The sequence below is a fragment of the Ambystoma mexicanum genome, chromosome 6q, assembly GCF_040938575.1.
Source record: "Ambystoma mexicanum isolate Mex_15411 chromosome 6q, UKY_AmexF1_1, whole genome shotgun sequence".
Classification (NCBI taxonomy): Eukaryota; Metazoa; Chordata; class Amphibia; order Caudata; family Ambystomatidae; genus Ambystoma; species Ambystoma mexicanum.
Window position 1 is genome coordinate 1,111,538,451 of NC_090937.1, and position 22,986 is coordinate 1,111,561,436.

The following is a 22,986-nucleotide window of genomic DNA, read 5'->3' on the forward strand; positions in this document are numbered from 1 at the left end:
AGTAGACTAATACCGATCAGGGAGGTCCATACATCAGATTGCATTCCGATCCCATTATCAAGAAGGGATCGTCGTTTTTATTAACTGAGGAATAGAGTAAACACACAAAGAAACAGACCTCCGAACCCCCCAAAACAAAACAAAAAAAATAGGAGTTACCTTCGACGACCAGTCATCTCTATCATCGATCTAGGTCAGATACCCTATATTTGAACTAGATGTAATATCCAAAAAACGCAAATAAAAAAATGTATGTTTATTTGGAAAACAACAAAGAAAAAAAAATCAAAATGTGTGGAACCCTGAAGGCAAAACTCAGGAATGTATAACTATGGATTCATTCCAAAGGAGAAGTAATAATAGAATAAATGAGACTCGAATTTGAGGTTGAAGGAGCATAGACATCTTGCACCCTTCTATGCTTCTGTACTCGCTCATGTATGCTCTTCAGGCTCACTCATGGCAGAACAGAAAACAACGTGGAAGGGGGGGGGACCGACCTTGAGGCGTGAAGGGTGTTAGGGCAGTTTTTCTAAAGGACAGCTAAGGGCTTCATAAAACCATACATCTGAGACAGTACATAAGCTCCACTCTTAGTATATGGCTGTACCAACTGAGAAGGTTGGTAGCATGGACAGAGCAGCCAGGCGTATCTTGGTATGGATCGAGGGCTGTAGTTTGGTACAAAGAAATTGTAGCATACACTATGTATTGTAAACATAAAGGGTTTATTTAAACACAAGTAGAGCAAGATAAATCTTAGGTAAGTACTATAACATCATATAAACACAATCATAGAAAACAACTCAATACCTATGGTATGCAAACCAAGGTATAGCAAGAAGCAAGTCAAGGTGAGTCAAACCTAAGTTTATGAAATGAAATAACTGGCGAAGCTGAACAGATGTGTATTTGGAATCTGAATATTTGTTAGATGATGTGCCCGGTTAAATGCAACTTTTTATTTTTCAATATTAAGAAATGATTTTGAATGATTATGACATTTTTTATTATCTCGTTATTATGTTTGTAAAGGTTTATAATTTAATAATTTTATAATAAAAAAAAACCTAAGTTTATACATTCAGATTAGTAATATACTATTGGGGCATAAGACCAGGTTAGATATAAGTTTAGAATACAATCAGTATTTCAAGGGTAGTTGATCCTGTCAGTCATGCAGTGACACTCAGTTATGAAATCGCATAATAAACCAACCCTGTTACAAGTATACTCCTTGCAACATTACTTTTCAGAACTCAGTTCAGAGCTTCTAAATCTCCTCATATACTTTCTGCAGGGGCCTTAAGCTATGCTATGATAAGTACGAACACTAATCAAATCAAGGAAATCAAAACCCTATTACACTTTAAGGAAGACAGTGTATTTCAAGGTAAGTAATTGACCTATTGGTACATAACTATCCGCTATCTAATATCTAGTTACACCCAGTATACTTTTAAGAAGTGTATAATACAGTTTCCAAGGTAAGTACTAACTTATGAAACAATTTTACAGTAGCACCAAAGTAATTCAGGGAAGCCCAACCCAAAGTTACAAGTTTAGAAGAACCGCAGCTAATCAAGGTGACATATGACCTATATCATTTTTAAAGGCACCGCCAGCTACTTAGAGGTATCCATAAACCCTAACACTGTTTTAGATCTGTATAAAGCAGACCTGGGAAGGCAAAAACCCAGTGTTACACTTTAAGAAAGACACAATGCATTTCAAGGCAGGTAAACCCTATTGGTAAGCATTTACACTCATTCAGTTAATCTTTCAGAGCCTTCGGTCTTCTTCTGGCGCAGAGGCAGCGCAAACGCCTGCCTTCCCGTTAGGTCTTGGGGCCTGGAGATTATACCATCGCAGGCTTCCGCGACCATTCGGGGAAAGAGGGTTAGGGTTCCGTGGAGAGGATAGGTTGGCGGTTGTAGGATCACCGGACAGAGGAGTAGGAAGGAGTTGTGGATAGGAATGGTGAAATTAGGGTAACATGCTCCTTGGCTCCTGCTTCCTTCTTGTGGAGTTTCAATCTGTCACTCCTACACACTTCACAACATTCAGTATGCACTAGATATGGGAGCCTTTGTGCTGGAGCTCCAACCAGTTGGCTAGATGCCTCTACTGTACCAGAGAGTATGCCACCATTGTTAACAGAGTTATATAAAACGTTTCTCACATTACTGCATGTAAGATTCCCACATTACTGCATGTAGGATTAAACTCTGCCCACATTGCTTCATGCAAGGCACAGATACACCTAGAACAGACCCTTACTTAACCCAGTAGGATCACCCTTTAATTAGTGGCATCAAGAAACATAAACATTGACTTAGCTTCGTTCTCAGATGAATTCTGTGGCTTCTGCCGTTCGCTTTTCTGTCCATGCACTGTTCTGCAGAGTCGTCTTCCACTAGAACCACTAGAAACAACAAATGGTTGTCAGAACGGGTGTGTGTGTTAATCCTACCCTTAAAGGGTTAATCGTTCAGAGTTTGGGGCGGCCCGTGCCTAGCGACCGCCTCACAGAGGCAAAAGGAGGCTGGACAGTTCAATGCCCCCAGGGTGCATGCGGTAGTTGTGCAAGCACTGCTCATGCAGGATTAGTAATACGTGCCCCAAGAGTTAGTTTCGTTTTGCACGGACTTGGTTTTCGTGCTGTTTGTATTAGTTTAGGGAAATCCCTTCCATGCAGTTAGCCGCAGCATGTAGGAAACATCATATGCTACTTATCTTGATTGTGATGCAGGGCCTGGGGGATGCTTTCAGGCGGGCAGGTGCCCCGCTGATGCTTGCCGACCGGAGCTCTGGGAATACACGTCCGCTCAGGTTGCCGGTCAGGATTGCGAGCGGCACTCGTGGGGCGCGGCTCACGCATTTGCGCTAGTGCGGGCGTGGTCCTCTTCCCAGCCACCATGTGTCCCGCAGGGATTGCTGGGAAATGTAGTTTCTTAGCTGTTCTCCACCCCTGGTCTAGAGACCTGCAAAAGGGATGGAGAACACGTCTTGAGAAGCCTACTGGATGCCTGAGAGGCCCCCACCTCCCTCCAAAACCCAATATGGGGGCCTTTTCCCCAGCTACCACCCCAACACTTGCCAGGGTCCTGACATAATCAATGATAAAACAGTACCAACACTTATTACTTTTTAGAAGGGGAACACCATTCAAAGTTAGTAAAGCAACGTATACACTTTTTAGACAGGCACAATGCAACTCAAAGGTAAGCATAACATATTGACACTTTGTAACTTCTTTCACAGAGATAGTTACCACACTAACCTCTTTAACAAGTAAGTACTTTTACATTGGTTGTACTTTAAAGGCAGAATCCTTTTCTTATTCAGTCCTTCCCTAGTCTATTGCACAAGTTCTCTCAGAGCCGGTTGAGGGACACTAGTGATCTAGGTGCCAGCTGAAGGCAGGTTGAGATAGGGTTCAGTTGCAGGAAAGTCAAAGTTCCATCGGAGATCTTAAACACGCAAGTATTCACTTTCAGAGTGAAAGTTTTCAGAGACTTCACAGAAGGCTCCCTAGATTGGTTCCATCATTAGGCCTGGGCAAGTGGTAGGGACAAACTCCCAACCACACGAATCGCCCACTCACCTTAAGTCTGCTGTACATCCTGTGAGGCTAAGTAATACCCAAGCCCACACTGTACCTTTTAAAGAAAAGCGCTTCGGAGTGGATGCTTCGGAATGCAGCAGCACAGGAACTGGTCTGTGGATTCTTGGGCTGATGACGAAAGAACTGGACACTGAATGGCAACTTAGAAGCAGCAGTCATCAGAGGAGGCTTCCATCAAGCAAAGGACTCTTCAAATGTTCTCATGGCTCTGTGGATTTGGTGCCTTTTTACAGCAGCACTCTGGTGAGGGAGCTTCTGGGATTTGAATCATGTCTCTCGGGGTCCAGGATGAGTGCAACAAAGTTTCAGCTGGATTCGGACTTTGGAAGACCATGCACCACACTCTGGCTCGAGGTCCCCTGTTATTGACGGTTTGCAGCCCAGCAAGTTCACGCAACGTTGTGGGATGACTCAACATGCATGTGATCTTGAGACTAGTGTATCACATCAGCATCTGGGTAGGAGTTGTAGTTTTCAGGACCCCCAGATTGATTGAAAGGGAGGGTTGCATCAGGCTCTGGTTACACAGCAGGCTCTCTGGTTGCTGGAAATCGCTACAGACTTCTTTTCTTCATCTTCCTCTTTGGATTCAGCTCGAGTGGTTGAAGCAGCTTCCAGGTTCAGAGTATTTATCAGGAACTACAGCACAACTTTTTCAATCTCTCTTTAGACTTGGTTCCTTTCAGGCAAGGTGAAAGACAAAGCACTGTGGAGTTTTGGACTGCTCCCTCGCTTCCTACATTCTCAGACACTTTGGAGCCTCGACGTGGAATGCAAAGGATTCCTGACGAAGACAACACTTCCACTGAGGTTGTTCCCGCCTAGAATGGCAAGGAGGAGCCCACCATTTTAACAAAATGGTGGCCCTTCTGTGCATTACTGAGGCTGGTTTAACAGCCTGCGAGTAATCAGACTAAAAGTCAATAAGGTAAAACTACTGCCACCAGCCATTCAAGTAAACTTGGAATTGTAACAGAAATACTACAGGTAAGCAAATGGACAGCACATAAGGTGCTGGCTTACTATATAAAATGTAAAGGGGGATGAAAATCCCTCTTTACACTTTGGGAGCAGTACTGCACCCAGGTACTTAAAGAGAAATGAACAGGCTAGGTTGCCCATTTGGGCTTCACCAAGCCCAAAAGTTATAGGAAACTATAACTGCAACCATACACTATGGATAGACATACAAAGGTCACCCATAAAAAGATTAAAGTCTAGGTGAGAGGGGGAAAAAGATTCCCACTTAACTAGGGACAAGGAGAAAGTATCCCCAAGTCCAAGCAAAAAGGTCTGGGGTTGACACAAGTCAGGAAGATTTATCGCAAATGTGAAAATCTTCCCTAACAAGGGATCTTGGGTCACAGTAAGGATAGTGTTAGTCACTCCAAGGTCGACGTCCCTTTTCTATCTTTGAAAAAAAGATACACTATTCCTCGGTTGCTACTAGATGTTGGACTATGTGAACAGCATGTGAATATAAGCCGATACAAGCATCAAAAATAAGATTAAGGTAAGTAATTTATGTCTTTGTTGCGCAGAGCTTCTGGAGTGCCAGTTTAATAAGCAGATGGTTCTGCAATCCAGCTGACGGTACGATCAATGTCAGTCCTTGTAGCTTAAAGCGTGGGTATTCCTCGTTTGATTTGCAGTTCGCGCTCCAGTCCTGCAGTTCCTCGCCTCTCTCCCTAGTTGGGTTGCAAGTGCTCTCCTCCACTGCAAGGCATTCTAGGTGATGTAGTTCTATGAAACAAAAAAAAACCTGCCAGCTTGGTGTGTAACCGGTATAGGACAAGGAAATGTGGCACTCAGTTTGCTTATCCAGGCACAGATGGAAGGGACAGAGTGGGCCCCTCCCCCACACCTTGCCTCTTGCGCAGGACTGGCCCTGTTAAAAACCCTGCTGTACCTACCTCCCAGTTTGAGAGGGTTCCCATTCCCTCTTGACAGGGTCATGTCTCTGATCTGTCACAAAGGGTATTGACCAAAGTGATGGCTTTTATGGTGGCCTCATGCACCTGGTCACATGTTGAAGGTATTCCCTTGCCACGACGTTTGGTTGGTAAAGGTAACCAGTTGATTTGGTATAGTCTGTTAAGTTAGCAGGATTTATAAAGCACGCTTACTCCCGAAGGCATCATGGCGCTGAGGAAGCCCAAACAGTTTAGTACCAGAGGAAGTGCATTAGAATAGCAGGAGTTTTCAGTTTACGCCGGAATGCAAGGTGACCAGCCACCGTCCGGAGATCGAGCGGGAGCTCATTCCAAGCCCTGGCTGCCGCAATGGGCAAGGCACAGCCCCCCCAATGCAGGTGCGCCTTAACCACAGGACAGCTATCGGAAAGGCAGAGTGGGAACGAAGGGCATGGGCAGGCACATATTGCTGACATTTGGACTGTAAGTACTCTGCTCCCCTACCGTAGTAGGCTCGATGAACCATACACATGGATTTAAACATAATCCGAGCTGTCACGGGGAGCTAATGGAGTTTTATCAACAGGGGGACGTTTGTGACAAAGGGCGGGCGGAGAATAGCTCTTGCGGCAGCATTTTGGAGAAGTTGCAGCCGCCTGAGTAGATACAAGGGTTGCCCAAAGTAAAGTGAGTTGCAGTAGTCAACTCCACTCAAAATTAGGGCGGCCACCACAGGCGCTTGAGAATCAGCGGGAATATAGGGAAGAACCTTCCTTAAGACCCAGAGTTTAAAGTGACCAGACTTACAGACTGCTGCTACCTGTTCGTCCATAGTCACGGAGGCAACAATTTTTATCCCTAAGTTTCTTACTGAAAGGACAGGGGTGGGAAGTGGGCCCAAGGAGGAGGGCCAGAAGTCCTTTGTCCAAAACAGGTGGGGATATGTGGTACCCACAACTAGGACCTCTGTTTTACTGGCATTAAGCTTAAGCCAGTTAGAGGTCATCCAACTTCCTAGCTCCTCCAGGCACTTCCTTAAACGGGCTGCAGTATCATCCTGTGATAGGTTCAGAAGCACCAGATCTGGGTGTTGTCTGCGTACCAATAAAAGCGGAACCCATGGGACTGAAGGAGGATCAGCAGAAGTCTAATGTAGACATTAAACAAAGTAGGAGACAATGCAGAGCCCCGAGGGACCCCACATAGAATAGAAACAGGCTTAACAAAAATGGGGAAGAGATACCAATTGAGCACTGTTGGCCAGGAAGGCAGAAAACCAATTGAGCACTTGTGTCATGATGCCTACCCCCGGGGACCCAGACCAGGTCCAGCAACCCCGGAAGCAGGCATCAAGTTATTTTGGGCAAGCCCAAAAACCCCTGCTAGGGGCTGTTTGGGTGCGGTCCTGGCGTCTATGGCGCCAGGCTCATATGGAGCGTCAGTCCTGGCGCCTATGGCGCCAGGCTCATAGAGTAGAACTTACCTGATACAGACTGTGCTGCAAGCTTACCTGATGCATACCATGCTGCAAGAGCTCCAAGCCAAATGAGGCTTGGAAGGGACTATTTTACCTAGGGACTATTTTTTCTTTTTTACTCGGGTGGGGCTTGGGAGGAGTACTTACCTGGGACTACTTTGGAGGCTATTTAAACCACGCCCGAAGAGCAGCACACGCTTCGTGTTATTCTGCATCCAGCGGCGTAACGCTCACTGTGCCTGCAAGTCTGCATCCAGTCTTCTGCCACGCCCGCCTCGAGTTTGGAGATCCTAGAAAAAGGGAGAAATAAGGAGAAAAGGTTGGAACAAGAGCAATACCTTTGATCCTTAGCTGAATTCCTGATCCATCGCGCCTTCGAGCTGGAAGAAAGAAGTTATTTTATGCGCGTCGCCTCGCCTGCTGCAGCGCCGCGCTGAACTCGCCGGCCTACGCAGCATCTTCACATTCCACCGCATCCTCCTGCATGTTCCCGGCGCATTCCGGCACCTAGGGAGTAGACAAGAACAGCAAGGTGAGCCAAGGGAATACACACAGGAACATTAGTAACCCCCCCCCCCCCATAGACTTACCTGATTTTACCACCGGGGGTACTATTCCTCTTCACGGGTCGGCGCAGCTTCCACTGCATCTTCGCCGAACCCCGGCCCCTAAGGGGAAACAAAAGGACAGCAAGGTGAAACAAAGGGACTATTAAGGGGAACCCTCCTCACCACATTAGACTTACCTGATTTTACTGCCTGAGGTATTATTCCCCGAGACTTCATACTTTCTCTCAGTGCCTAAATAAGGGAGAAAGCAACAGGTTACATATTGATATTATTTATTGAACTGTGTTGGAAATACAAATCCTTACCAGAATATTACCGGTTGCCACAAGGTACTCTTCACTAGGGTCAAGCTGCAATCTGCAAGGAATTGGACAAGAGTGAAAGTCAGGCATTTAAACTCTTACGAACTACATACTTTTCGGAGTCAATATTGTTCTGGAACTCACCAATTCCTTCGTGCCAGTGAAGCAACTGGTTATCAACGCGCCCCTGCGCTCAATGCAAGATGGAGAGCTCATCTTTTCAAACCATCAGGTGAGACTATAAGAGGGGACATCAAAGGTGATCCATGGGGAGAACAGCGGGGGTGGGAGGGATTTACACTCAACTCCACGGGTGGTAATTCCCTTTCTCCATTTACAGAAGAATATTCCTACGGGCCAAGCAAACAAAGCTAGGTGGGCCAGTCCAGTCCGTCATCTCGGCCCTACGCGTCACATTGGTGGAGACCGCAGCTGTCCAGTTCAGATCGATGCCTCTGTGGGAGCCAGGTGAGCGTAACAACTTGGCCGGACAAGCCAGCATCAGATAGCCGGGAGATCAGGGTAGGGTAATTGACAGTGTCTGCACTTCAATAGACTACGGGGTGGCTGCAAGGTCTGGGTTTATTCCTTAAATATACTCCTGACAATTGGGCGCAGTTTATAGGGGCAGTTGTGAAAACAACTGAGCTGAACAGCCTTTTTGCATTCTCAAAGGTTTCAAACATTCAAAACTACTCCTAGTCCACTTCTGACCAGGTGTCATAAGCCCAGCTTGTCTGCTTCTGAAGATGTTGGCCTTGATGTCCTGCTGTATGCTGCTTTTTCCTCAGATAAAGTTAAGGTGGACTCCGCTGACTAGGTTCATGGAAGGAAAACTGCTGCAGAGTGCTGCGCTGGTGCAAGATGAAAGCTGATTGCACAGAGAATATAATGCTATGGGAGAAGTCCTTCGCTCTTTCAAGCTTTCAGGAACAAATGGCCACACATGTGTCCTTGACCTTGTTCAGTGCCCCATCTGGATGTTCAAGAGAAGTGGTGCTTATAAGTGGAAGTGTCCTGACCGAACAAAAACAACTTGGCATGGTCACTAAGTGCTCGGGTGTAGGGCGCCTCAGGTTATGCAGTTGGGCACTATGGATCTATTTGATTGTCAAGGACATTTTGACTGAACAATTTAATTTCCGTGAGTAGAGCAGCATCAGAGCGGACATTTATTTGTGACTCATGCCAATTGGAAATGCCTGGTGTTTTTTTCCAAAGAGATTCCCAGAGGCGGAGCTCTTGGGTGATGCCTTGTTGATCCCATGGCATTTCGTTCTCATTTTCACATTTCCTCTTGTTCCCCTGCTGCAATTAGTTGTGGAACTTCAGGTAGTATCTGAGACTTGGCATCGTCGTCCTGAGGTTGCTATGAATGGTTTGTACATAGAATTGCACCATCTCCGCCATGGTGTGTGCTGGAAGATTGCAGTGTTCCTTGACCTGTTAACATATGAAGCAGGCTGGAAAGTTCACCCATAACCAAACAGCCTTCTGCCTTTATCTCCAATCCTGGCTTCTGAACGCGTGAGTCTTAATTGTTTGGACTAATCTGAGGATGGTCTGGGCCTTATGGTTGGGGCAGATGTCAAAGTATAAGATAATTGTACCTTTGCAAATCAGAGTTTTTTGCAAATGATCTGATCAGCAACAGGTTGACCCTTGGAGTGGGGAGGGTGCTTTACTTCCCACACTAGTTTATTAAGGAAGGTCTGCAGCTGTCAATGAGGATCCCTGGTTGCTTGGTACATCTTCAAGCATAAGCACGGTTTGTTCTTTGAGATCATTATTTTGCCATTGTTTCTGAAAGAGCTAGACATCCATTGTGCTACAGTGGGACCTGAATTTGGTTTTAGCACTGCTGACGGCTCCGATTAGTGTTTTACAAAAGTTCACCATAGGTAGGACTTGAAGACTCACACTTGGGACACAGGGCTCAAACTCTTAGCATGGGCCTGAACCACACACAATTTGTGGGTAGCAATGGCTGAGCAGCCATACGTATCTTAGGAGGGAAGAAGGGCTGTGAGAAGTAAGGGCTGCTGGCAGTGCAAAGAACTTGGAATAAGCACATTGGCCAAGAAAACTCAAACACATTAAACGTTATTTAAAAATAATGGTTTATTTAAATGTACACTAAGTTAAAGGCGATTCTTCAGAAAGGTAAGGCGCTTAGAGCAAGTCGCTGTTACGCTGAGGATACCCTGATACACAGCACTAACCTTCTTCATTCCAATTGGACTTGTGAACTTGGTCTGCACAGCATGCTTTACAGGACTGTAAACCCCTTTTAAATCAATTAATGAACCTGTTTGACAATTGTAGGGCCTAAATCTTCATTTTAATATATCTTATTAGGTGACTCTGCCCCCTTTACCCACAACTCCTTAAGAGGGGCAGTCCACGTGCTTCGGCGCGCGCTTCCAGCAAGTCGCTTTGAAAGTCGCTGTTAAGCTGGTTCATCTGTTCAGCGTAACAGCGATGCGACTTTCTTTCATTTGTTTGTGAAGTTTCATTTTAGGACAACACTGTCTCTCTTTGCATTCTATATACCTTAAGGTCTGACATGCCTGCACCAGTGATCATTACCGTGCATCCGTTGTGTTAAATCCACTCTGCCAAGGCCGTCATAGACTACTGGCCTCAAAAGGAAATTAAGCGGTCAATCCGCTGTCGTCCCTGAGAAGAGAATTGCTGCGGACAACATCCGTGAATTTTGCCTGCCTTCCAGTAACTTGGACTTACCTGCTAATGCTAATCCTGTCAACACTATATCTATAGACAATGAAGCATGCAAAGTACTCAACCAGGATTGCTGTCATGAATCTATTGTCAATGTGTCTTTTACTGATACCCAGATTACGTCGGCTGATGCTAATCCTGTAAGTGTTATATCCACAGATAATTAAATATTTAAAGTACTTAAACAAACTTGCAGTCACGTACCTATTGTTAATGTATATTTCACTGATACTCATGTCGTCTATGCAAAACTCTGTGTCCACTTCACTTGATGTCGCATGGTAGGCTGAATGAATTGCATTTGCATTCTGTCTTCCAGCCCCACTGCGGAGACACTCCTTGATTCATTTCCTTAAAAGGAATTAACCCCCATTGTAACTGCTATGATTCCATCCTATGATATAAACACAGAACCAATGAAGACTTCTCCTACCACCAAGGTTACCGCAGATGTGGATGCTAGTCTCTACCAATCCCCGAGTCTATTCGAACAACCAACGCATGTGTCTGTAGATCTGTTGGTGTCTTTTTCTCATCCAACACCTCGTCGGGCGCAGCTCCCATCTCTGCAGCCCACTGGACCTATTTCCACCAAATGTATTATTTCTCTGCTAGAAATAACTCTAAATGCAATGAATATGGCCATTCAATTTATTTGAAACGCTGGATTAAAAAACCGGAGACTTGTATCACGCTTGCTCAAGTACCTTGTGCTCTACTAAGCCCTCTACACAATGTACAGAAAAGCCTGAAAGAAGTGTTTACCTTCTTTTCCAACTATCATGTGACCGATCCAATCCAATTGTGATGATGCAGTATCTCTTAGTCGCCATCAGAAAGTCTGTTCTTACTGAATACATTGTAGAAAATATCTGTGTAGACACACCAGCCGTGTACAATGTGTTTGACTTCAAAGCTAATACAACCAAAGTAAAACCTGGCTGCTTAGCCAAAAAAAAACAAAACCAAAAGAATCTCTTGTCATGCTCAAGAGCAAACGTAAAGCAGTTTGTGAGGCGTATTTATCCCCCGGGAGCTGCTATTACTGCTGCACGAAATTCTGGTCTGACTAAAAAAAATAGCACAACCAAACAAAAGCAAAGTGCTTTTAATGTTAACCTTGTGTGCCCCTATTGACCATCCACCTTTAGATGATTTGATTGCAGCCAATGGTGAATCATTGTTGAATAAGGTAGACAAATCTGCTCCTGATGGCACTAATTCCACCAGGGTTTCTGGAGGTGTACTTTCTTCAGCGACCCAAAAGAATATTAATTGCTCTTGCACATCATTGGAAGTACCGTTGGAGCATGACAATGTCTACAACACACCTGCAGTTGTAGTGCCTCTAGTGATATGACCGAGTATAACTCCCACCATAACACACCCAGAACTCCTATCTGTGGTCGTACCCGACATTTCTGCTTCAGTGTATCAAGCTCCTAGTCTGCCTGTGCAACAAGCCACTGCTGTTTATGTGAAAAAAGGCAGTGATACTGACAATATCTTGATTGATATCAGAGCTGAGATACAGAAATCTATTGAAGAGTTGATGAAGTTAAAACAACTAATTCCCACCCCAATACAACCACCTACATTTAGTCAGGTGTTGCCGTCCATTTGCTCCAATCCTGACACACGTGAGCATTCTTTGAATGCATGTCATTTTGCTGCTGTATAAGAGCACAGTCATACAGCAAAAATCCTTTTCTCCACACATTTGACGTCTCTAAAAAGTCAAATTACCAACTGTGCGTCCTCGGATGTATTCTTCCTTTACTCGCCTTCCGCCAGAAGCTCACCGTCATTAGCGCTCTGGTTCTCACTAGGCTGGACTACTGCAACAGCTTCTTTCTAAATCTGCCTGCTACTACTCTCTGCAACTCATCCAGAACAGGATTGCAAGACTTGTTCTTGGCCTCAAGCCCAGGGATCGTATCTCTCCAACCCTGACATCTCTGCATTGGCTCCCAGTGTCTGCAAGGATTACATTCAAGACCCTCTGCATTGTCCACAAGGTCTTCTGGGGCTTGGGTTTGCAATACCTTCAACTCTCCCTTTTGGAAATTCCTTCTTACTCAAGCTTTTTGCTCCTCCACCTCCCTCAGGGGCAGTCCCTTCTCCAACAAGTTAGTGGTAGATCTTTCTTCGGCTGGGGTCTCCCTCTGGAACAGCTTCCAAGCCTCTCTGAAACTTGGAGAACCATTGCCTGTTCCGGAAACACCTCAAGACCTTCCTCTTTGCTTCTGCCTTCTCTCTTCCTCTCCCCTTGTGATTTCCTGTCTGATACTGCACTGGTCACCTGGCTACCCTCTGATTTTGGGCCCAGGTCCCTGCCCGCCCATTTGCACACCCGCACTGCTTCCCAGCAACCCTTGCACTTGGGTCTGTATCTGTAACCCTACACCACCTCCTACCTGCACTTTTGAACCCCTGCTGTCTGCCCATACCCTTGCACCTGTCACCTGCTGGCCACACTTCTTGTTATTGTTTTGATCCCATGTACAGCACAGCCCCCCTCCCCAGGCACTTTTCCTCTCCCCCCTCTCCTGCCCTTGTGCAATCTCAATGTCACTTGGCCTAGTAAGATCGTTGTCTCTGGCCTCCCTCTGTGCCCCTTCCATGCCTCATCGCGCCTTGAAACACTTGTGTATAGGCGCGTTATAAATGCCATATCATATATCATATCATAGAGAAAAAGTATATTGATTGAACTCCCATAGCGCGTAATCCGCCTGATGGATTTGTACAAAATAAACTAGGGCACAAAGCATTGCAGTTATTTTCTTTGCTGGTTTGGGGTAAACCGGTCTGATAGTTCGTAAAATATTGACAGAGATGGGTAATTTTCAGCAATGAAAAGTGGCAATTTTGTTGCTCTCTGTGTGTGATTCCTGCAATAATACCTGGGTAAGCCAAAAATGAAAAGTGCTCAAAATGCCATTTTGAGGATGAAAATTGATGCAGTCACATCAGGCTTGAGGTGGGGGGAAGGGGAAGGAGGATACCATGTCAAGTGGGTTATTTGGCAGTGGGCTGGTGAGCCAGTTAAGGGTAGAACATTTTTCTTGTCTAGGAAATACCAGTGGAATCTTGTGACATTACTGTGGCAAGATGTGATCGTAAAAAGAAAAGAAAAACTGTCTCACAGAAGCCGAAGAACGATGGTGGTTAATTGGAGGGTTATAGAGGGAAAAAGCAATTGAGGGGAGTGTAGGGACCATGAAAAGAGGAGGGCGGAGGGTACATGGTTAGTACCTTATGAGTATGGGGAAGACTTCTTAATTTTCAAACTTTTTTGCAGGAATCGGCACAGTGCTACGCTATTGCTGGAATCGGAAATGATTTCTGGTAAATGATCGCAGGAATAGGGAGTAGAACAATTAAAAAGAAAAAGCTTTTAACACCTTCAGAGATCACATCTACTAGGCAATGGGTCTTTTGGAAGAAATGGTTGGTGTAACATGCACATGCCATGGCCGGAGGCCGTGGCTAGTGAGCCCTGAAGTTAAGGTGATCAGATTTAATGCAAGAAAACCCTTGAAATTTAGAGAATGTTGAAAGTGAATGATGCCCTGTTTTGCACTCCCGTTGCAAAATCCGTGAGCACATATATAACAGAAGACATTTACAATGACATACTGAATTACATAATGGGGGATGTTTTCAGGGTGACGCCGAGTTAAGATGGTCATCACTTCACAAATCCACTGAATTTCACGTGTTTTGTTGTGTTAAATTTGAACACTGTAACTGCCTCTTAACTGGAATGTTTTCACTGAATATATATATGTGATATATTTCTGAATGTGAACGGAGGATAGCACAGGGGCAAGAACACACAGAGCAACAGAGGTTTGAATCCGCGCTTAGAGAGCGAACTCTGGTACGTTATTAGGTGCGTTATAAAAAAACAATGAAATAAATAAGAATACATGCATTAATATGCTGGCTGTCTCCAACAATGAGCGTTGCTATGCTTTAAGAGGTTGGGCTAGAGTCACTCCGACTCTCTGGGTGGCAATTAAGGCTCCTATTTGTGCCTAACCCTGCTTTGAAATGTGAGAAATATATGGGAGGTATGCCATGTCCATTATGAAATATAATTTTCTTCTACAGCACTATTTAAGGTACGGCCATTAGGGACTCGGGGGCAGCGTGCTTTTCTTGGAAACAAGACTATACCAAGCAGCACAGTTTTGAAACCCGATCCCATGCTTAGTTTAGCCTCCAGCATGAAGCGTGATATAAGAAACCAATTTTATGTTTAATTTTCTTGATGGCGTGACACAGAAGAATTCTGCAGTATGCATAGAACTAGTGTTTACTAGAAACACAGTCTGTAAAAAAGTTTGATTAAAAAAAAAATGGAAAGGGTAGACATTTGGGAAGAACATCCATGTTTGAGAACTACTGCTGCAGACAAGTCACTTGTCATTCCATTAAATGTTCAGCTCTATCTGTTAAACGTATGTAAACTCACACCATTTCACTATTAACGAATATTGTTTTGCTATTTTACAGCGTGGTATTCCTAATGGAGCTGCCCACACTCTTCCGCTCGAGAGGAGCATGTATTCAAGCGTGTTCCATATTGTAGAAGGATTTGCACTTGTAATTCTCTGTAGCAGCAGGCCGACTACCAGGCGCTTATCTGTCAATGTTCTTAGGGAAGTACGGGCCTTGTTTATGGTCTTGGAAGTTTCAAAGGTAATTCTTCGCTTGTCTAAAGTCATTTGTTTTTGATAACTGCCAATTTTGTTGCAAAGTAAGCTGCTGCACACTTAAACCTTTTGTGCGTTTTAGGGGGAAGAAGAGTTGGCTATAGATGTAATGGATCGACTAAGCCCATCTGTTCTTGACGGCTTCATACACCTCACTGGAGCAGATCGGGTAAGCTCTATAATGTAGCCTTCACATTTGCTAATTTTATATTTGCACTTTATTATAGACTCTCTATAGTCTGTTGGCTGGATGTCTTAAGTTACATTGTCAGTTGCACCTGACCGGATTCGTCATGGTAAGCTATTCTTAGTAGAAAGCCATAACAATTTTCACAAGAGATATACAGACCGTACTGCACGACTATGCAGCACAGAACCCATATATTTGCTGTCCGACCTCTGATGGTCACTGTTTGAAGAAGTATATCGAATTCAGTCTTCTGCTCTTTCCGATTGATGATGGGTGTTTTTTTTTCTGAAGGTGTAGTATTAGCATAATTGACCTAGAACCATTTAATTGAATTTATGTATTCATGTAACCTTTTTTTGTTCAGATTTAATTATACATATATATATATATTTCTGAGGCTTGTGGAATCTGCTTAGATCACATGCTGTGCATAGGCCGACATCTAGTGGAAGCTGCGGAGTATTACAGTTTGTTTTTCGAAACTCGAAAATGGGCGTCGACACAGGCGTGCCAGTAATACTATCCCTAGTGTGACGTCCACGGTACCCAAGATCCCTCACGCGTCTAGGATCCTCAGATTGTTTTTTTCCGCCATACTGGTCGGAAGCATCTTGCGGAGTCCCCTGGCCTTAGCCATACTTTTGCTTATTATTGAAGTTTAAAATTATTTATTAACATCCTTCCCCACCCCAACGTCGACCCTCGACGACGGCTGGAGAAGACACCGACCGTCGGCTGCTGCACGACGGATCTGGGCCTCGGAAGGCCGCTGGCCTCGGCCCGGGCCTAGTACGCCGCTGGCCTCGGCCCTGCAAGTAGGGAGAGTGTGGGGTGGTACATACTCTTCACTCTTGGTATATAGGTACACCCTATAGGTACACCTTATATATTTACTACACTTACCAGCCCGCTGCCTCAAGGTGCGTATGGAGGGTACCCCTTTCCAATTCTGCCCCAAGTGCAACCGCAAATACCCTTGGGTCGACAGGCACGCCACGTGCAATCTCTGCTTGCCGAGGGACCACCCCGAAGCGAACTGCAGAGCGTGTAGTAGGTTTAAGCCTAAGACACTTAAGGACCGTTCGACAAAGCGTTGGGCCCACCACGCCAGGCAGGCGGCCATGGCAGCTGAGGGCGCCTTCAGCGATGGCAGCGACGCCGTACTTTCGGACGGCGAGGGCATTACGGCGTTGAAAGACTGCCGAGCGCTGGTCCCCGACCTCGGAAGGTTGTCCGGCAGGGCGGCTATGGGGAAGACCCCCGGCGACGCAAGCCCTACACACCCTACACACACTAAGCACCCTACACACACTAAGCACACTAAGTCCAACCGAACCTCGACGACGTCGACTTCTCGGAAAGAGGCACAGCTAGAACGGTCCGACTCGGTGTCCTCTGGGCGCTCTCGATCGAGATCGCCTCATGACGCAAGGCAATCATCCACTCTTGCCAAGAGTGCCTTGCTCCCTAGATTAACAGAAGTTCGATCGTCGGAAGACGAAGACGACTTCCAACCCCAGGCCGCGCTCCAGGAGACCGAGGCCGCAGTTAACACCAGCGAGGCCCCACGCTCGAAACTCACAGATACCTCCCCAGACCATCGACGCCAGCCGTCGAAAGTCTCTGGGGCCTCCAAGGGGCAGGGAAAACATTTTTCCACGCATGGGGAGGGGGGGAAACAGCGGAAAGCACAGCCTTCCACTCCTATAAGACCATCCTTCCACCCTAAGCAGACAGACAAACACAAATCTACTGGGACGTCAACTTCCACCAAGGGTACCCTTGATAAGTCCTCTAAGTTGCCTACTAAAGTCATACCCTGTTCCAAAGAATGGTCCAGTGAAGACATAGACAGGGTCATGTCAAGGATGTCTTCCTTAGCTGATTTTTATGACAAAAACCCAGAACATTTCCTTTCGTATGACCCTCAAGGGGCCACACCTTCAGGCTCCTCTGATCCTATCCCCCTAAGTAAAAAGGCCCGGTTCGAAAGACCTAAACCCTTCGAGGTGCAGCCTTACTCTACTCCATACTCTACTCCACTCCAGGAGTTTGAAATTATGGAGGAACAAGCCGGGACTGAATACTATGCGGATGATGAGGACCTGGAGGAGGTAGAAGATGAGCAGGAAATTTACAGAGTAGATTCCCCGGTAGAGAGCGAAGCCCCAGTTACCGACTCGCCAGTTGATAACCAGCCCCTCCTTAATGAAGTTCTCGCTCGCGCAGCAGAACATTTTCACATCGACACCCACGGTGTACAGGAGGAAAGGGACTTCGCAGAAGAGTTGGTGGGAGAGAGGAGGCCGGTCGCTCAGACCATCCCTATCCTTAAATCCATCCAACGTAGAATAGATCCATCCCTGGTGAATCCTAACCTCACCAGAGCCGTCAACCCCAGAGTCGAAAAACTTTTTCGGGCAGCCCAGTCTGACCCTCTTTATATAAGAGGACATCTTAAACCAGACTCCCTAGTGGTTACCAACACTCGGAAGAGGGCTGGGACACCCTTATCGTCGTCAGAAGCTCCTCCCGACAAGGAGAGCAAAAAACTGTACGGGTTTGGCAGGAAGGTAGCCTCAAAGTCCGCCTACCAGGCAAGGATTACAAACTCCACCACCCTGTTGGCAAGTTACAACTGCCATCAATGGGAAGAGGTCGTGGCGCTCATAGCCTCTGCTCCTGAACCGTTAAAGGGCCAGTTGGCTCGGATCTCGGCAGAAGGAAGAGCCGTGTCTGGTTGCATATTAAAAGCAACTTTCGACGCCGCGGACAACGCAGGAAGATTGATAGCAGAAGGTACTGTTATCAAGAGACATGCGTGGTTACGGCAGTCGGGGTTCAAAACAGAAACCCAGGCTTCATTAATAGACAAGCCGGTGGAACCCGATCTATTGTTTGGGAAAGCGGTCAAAGACGCACTTAAGAATGCCAAGGACGAATACGACACTCTCAAATCCCTTGGCCAGCTAACCAACAAACCCCCTAACCAGAGGGGGAACAGTAATTTTCGTCGCCCACGCGGCCAAAATTCACAAAGAGGCAACTATGCCCAAGGACAGGGTACACAATGGAACAACAACCAGCAGTCTACCCAAAGTTACGGCAGGGGTAACAAGAGAGGTCGTGGAAGAGGCAGAGGCAGTCCCAACAAGGGAGGTGGCACGCCTCCACCAAAGCAGTGACGCTCAGTTCAGGGTCCTTTCTCACGCAACCCCAGTAGGGGGACGCATTTCCAACTTCACCCAGGCTTGGGAAGGGATCACCTCAGACAGATGGGTGCTGTCAACAGTGTCCACAGGATATTGTATAGAATTACTACAGCGTCCCCGGAACCACCCTCCACGACAAAGAATACACTCCTTAGAACATCAGAAGATCCTTCTCGAGGAGATCGCCATTCTGCTAGTAAAGGACGCGATAGAACTCGTCCCAGGACACCAGGTAAACAAGGGTATCTATTCAACCTACTTCCTTGTGCCAAAGAAAGATTTGACAATGCGCCCAGTATTGGACTTACGGCCTGCCAACAAGTATGTCAAGCCCCAAAAATTTCGTATGACCACGTTACAAGAGGTAATCCCCCTCCTAAAAAAGGGGGATTACATGGCAACATTGGATATGAAAGATGCTTATTTTCATATTTCCATGCTCCCAGCGCACAGAAAATACTTGCGCTTCAAGGTGGACAGTCGCCACTACCAATTCAAGGTACTGCCCTTCGGGATAGCTTCAGCACCAAGGGTATTCACCAAGGTACTGGCGGTGGCAGCTGCACACCTACGCAGGGAGGCAATCCCGGTGTACCCTTATCTGGACGACTGGCTCATAACGGGGGAAACCCCAGGAATTTGCAGGTCAAACATTCAGAGGACTATCGACCTCCTCCACGAATTAGGCTTCTCTATCAACGAGAAGAAGTCAAGTCTGGTGCCAAGCACCTCCAAACAGTTCCTAGGAGCAATCCTAGATACTCAGAAAGGGTTGACCTTCCCTTCGGAAGAAAGAATTCGGAATATACTACTGCAAATTCCGCTTTATCAGTCAGGTCAACAAATAACGGTACGCAAAGCAATGCGGTTACTGGGCATGATGGCGTCATGCATTTACCTGGTCCCCCACGCGCGTCTGCGCATGCGTCCCATGCAGGAATGGTTGGCGAAACAGTGGTCTCAGGCAAGTGGTCAGTGGGACGATCTAGTGGTCGTTTCGCCAACACTCGTACAGAGCTTACACTGGTGGACAAGAGAGAATCTCGCAAGGGGAAAACCCTTTTACGATCCAGAGGTACAGGCAGTGGTGACTACAGATGCATGCCTGACTGGGTGGGGAGCTCACCATCTCCACCACACAGCTCAGGGTCTCTGGTCTCACTCAGTAGCCAAGAACCACATCAATCTGCTAGAGCTTCTGGCAGTATTCCGAGCGCTTCGGGCGTTCGAGCCCCATCTGCTAAACTTGTTGGTGCAGATCCGGACGGACAGCACGACAGCCATGTTCTATCTGAACAAACAAGGAGGGACTCGTTCGCCAAATCTGTCCAAGCTTGCCCAGAAAATCTGGATATGGGCACTCAGACGGAACATCTTCCTGTCATCACAACATGTTCCAGGGGAGCTCAATTCCCTAGCGGATGCCCTAAGCAGAGACTCCCTCCCAGAAGAACACGAATGGGTCCTTCACAGAGATATCGTAGAAGATCTCTTCTCTCGGTGGGGTTTCCCCACTATAGACCTATTCGCCACAAGCGAAAACAAACAATGCCCAGGATTTGCATCCAGGTTCCCCCAGCCAGACTCCCAAGGGAACGCCCTGTGGATGAACTGGTCAGGGATGTTTGCGTACGCTTTTCCACCAACTCCTCTCATCAGGAAGGTGGTGTACAAGATGAACAAGGAATCGATGACGCTCATCCTAGTTGCTCCCATGTGGGCGAGACAACCATGGTTTCCACACCTACGCAGGATGGCGGTGTGCGAGCCCATCAAACTCCCAGCCTGGTACAACCTACTGTCCCAGCAACAAGGTCAAACAGTGCACCAGGAACCCAACTCAATGAACCTGGCAGCATGGCTCCTGAGGTCATAGAGTTTGGCCATCTCAATTTACCACAGAGGTGTATGGACATCCAAAAAGAATCCAGGAAACCAAACACAAGGCACTGTTACTTTGACAAGTGGAAGAGATTCGTTATTTGGTGCCAGAATAAACAAATCAACCCAGTTGATTGCACTCCTTCCAACGTTGTAACATACATGCTCCACCTGCTGGACGCAGGTTTGGTTTTTAACTCTCTGAAAGTACACCTGGCAGCCCTCTCGGCTTACACCACATCCCATAACAAAGTATCGTGGTGGAAAGTACCAGTAGTTAAAGCCTTCATGGAAGGAGTAAAGAGACTTCACCCTCCTATTTCGAACCCACTGCCAGGATGGGACCTCAATGTGGTGCTAGCTAAGCTCATGGGCCCCCCTTTCGAACCCATGCATAAAAGTAGTCTCAAACCACCTGACTTATAAAACGGCCTTCTTAGTAGCCATTATCTCTATAAGAAGGGTCAGTGAAATTCAGGCTCTGTCAGTGCAGGATCCTTTCTTTACTATCCACAAAGACAAACTGGTTTTACACACACACCCTAGGTTCTCACCTAAATTTATATCTAAGTTCCATGTAAACCAGTCCATCGAGCTTCCGGCTTTCTTCCAGAACCCGCAAAGCTCAGCTGAGGTGAAACTACACACCCTTGATGTGCGTAGGGCGGTCCTCTACTATGTAAATAAAACCAGACCGCTAAGGAAAACAGATCAACTGTTTGTCTCCGTAGCTACAGGCAGAGAAGGGGATCGCGCCTCTAAAGGCGCGATCTCAAAGTGGATTATCAACTGTATACAGCTGTGTTACTCTCTTTCTGAAAAAACTCTGCCTTTTACGCCAGGGGCCCATTCTACTAGAGGCATTGGGGCCACTCTGGCTTTCATTGCAAATGTTCCCCTCGACACCATTTGCAAAGCAGCTACTTGGAGCTCTATTCACACTTTTACTCAGCATTACTGCATTGACACTCATTCCAAGACAGATACACAAGTGGGACAAGCGGTTCTAAGACACCTGTTTGCTCATGACCCTTCTCACATCCCACCTCCTTCTTCTGGTACTGCTCGCTAATCTATGCAGAGCATGTGATCTAAGCAGATTCCACAAGCCTCAGAAGGGATACATTACTCACCGTAATCGTATTTCTGATGCTTGTATATGCTTAGATTCACATGCGACCCACCCTTCCTCCCCTCCGAGAGAAGGCGCATGATTGCTTGTAGTCTTACCTTCTGTCTATCTGCTTGGATTATCTGTACTCACGCTACTCCTCATGCTTCCTCATGTCAGAAAAAATACAATCTGAGGATCCTAGACGCGTGAGGGATCTTGGGTACAGTGGACGTCACACTAGGGATAGTATTACTGGCACGCCTGTGTCGACGCCCATTTTCGAGTTTCAAAAAACAAACTGTAATACTCCGCAGCTTCCACTAGATGTCGGCCTATGCACAGCATGTGAATCTAAGCAGATACAAGCATCAGAAATACGATTACGGTGAGTAATGTATCCCATATTTTTTGAAGTGAAGGTGGGTCCCCCCCCCCTCACCCCCGCATTTTAGACTGGACAAAATGTCAAATTTGATCAAATGTGATTAGGTCAAATGTTTTAAGTCAAATAGACCCAAAACTACATTTCTTCCCCTGGCTGATGATTCAATATTAACTACTGAAAGCTCTGCTGCCTTTCTTCAAAATGTATACATTGCGACATTCTGCCCCCTTTCCTCCATACTTATTGGAATCACTGAGAAGTGAGCACGGGACCAATGCCATAGCAACCCCAAGCACACTTACCCTTTAAGGATTAAGAGTGGGTGCAGGAGCGGGCAATTTACACGTAGAACAAACATGCCCTGAACTCTACCTCTTGCGCACCTTCTCAGTCCCTTTCTCAGCACCGGACGTAGCCCACCCATTTTTTTTTTTGCTACTTCTCCGTGGTAACTTCTTCTATGATTTTTATCGCTTCTCCCGTCTCCCCCTTCCCTTACATGCCGGGTAAAGTGGGGTTTTCTGTGTGCACTGGGTACCAAAGGACCCTCTCAGTGGCAGACCCTTGCACTCTTTGGTTAGAATATTTGACCCCTCGTCATTGCTGCGACGCATGTGCGCTCTGCAACACACCATCTTTTAAATCCCTCCGAAGTCGACTGACGTGGTGGGAGGACATATTTAAGAGGGTTGCTCTGGATAACCTCAATAAGTAGCTTGGGGCTGAATACAGCTCTTTTTACTTTGACACTCCATCCAGTTGATAGTTTGGGGATTTAGACAAAGCAGGATGGCTCCTTCAGGCCTGCTCTGGCGAGACACTGAGTTGCCAGTATTCTCCCAGGTCTGA

General features: G+C 46.4%; 1 protein-coding gene across 6 annotated transcripts in view; it reads left to right on the forward strand.

The window, feature by feature from the left end:
* FRYL (FRY like transcription coactivator) overlaps positions 1-22,986 on the forward strand; it is a 3,055,992-nt gene that overhangs the window by 920,164 nt on the left and 2,112,842 nt on the right. For all 6 annotated transcript variants that reach the window (XM_069631694.1, XM_069631695.1, XM_069631691.1 and 3 more), the window contains 2 exons: positions 15,156-15,341; positions 15,438-15,524. In XM_069631694.1, coding sequence (XP_069487795.1) covers positions 15,156-15,341; positions 15,438-15,524 — 273 coding nt within the window. The remainder of the gene's footprint in view (positions 1-15,155; positions 15,342-15,437; positions 15,525-22,986) is intronic.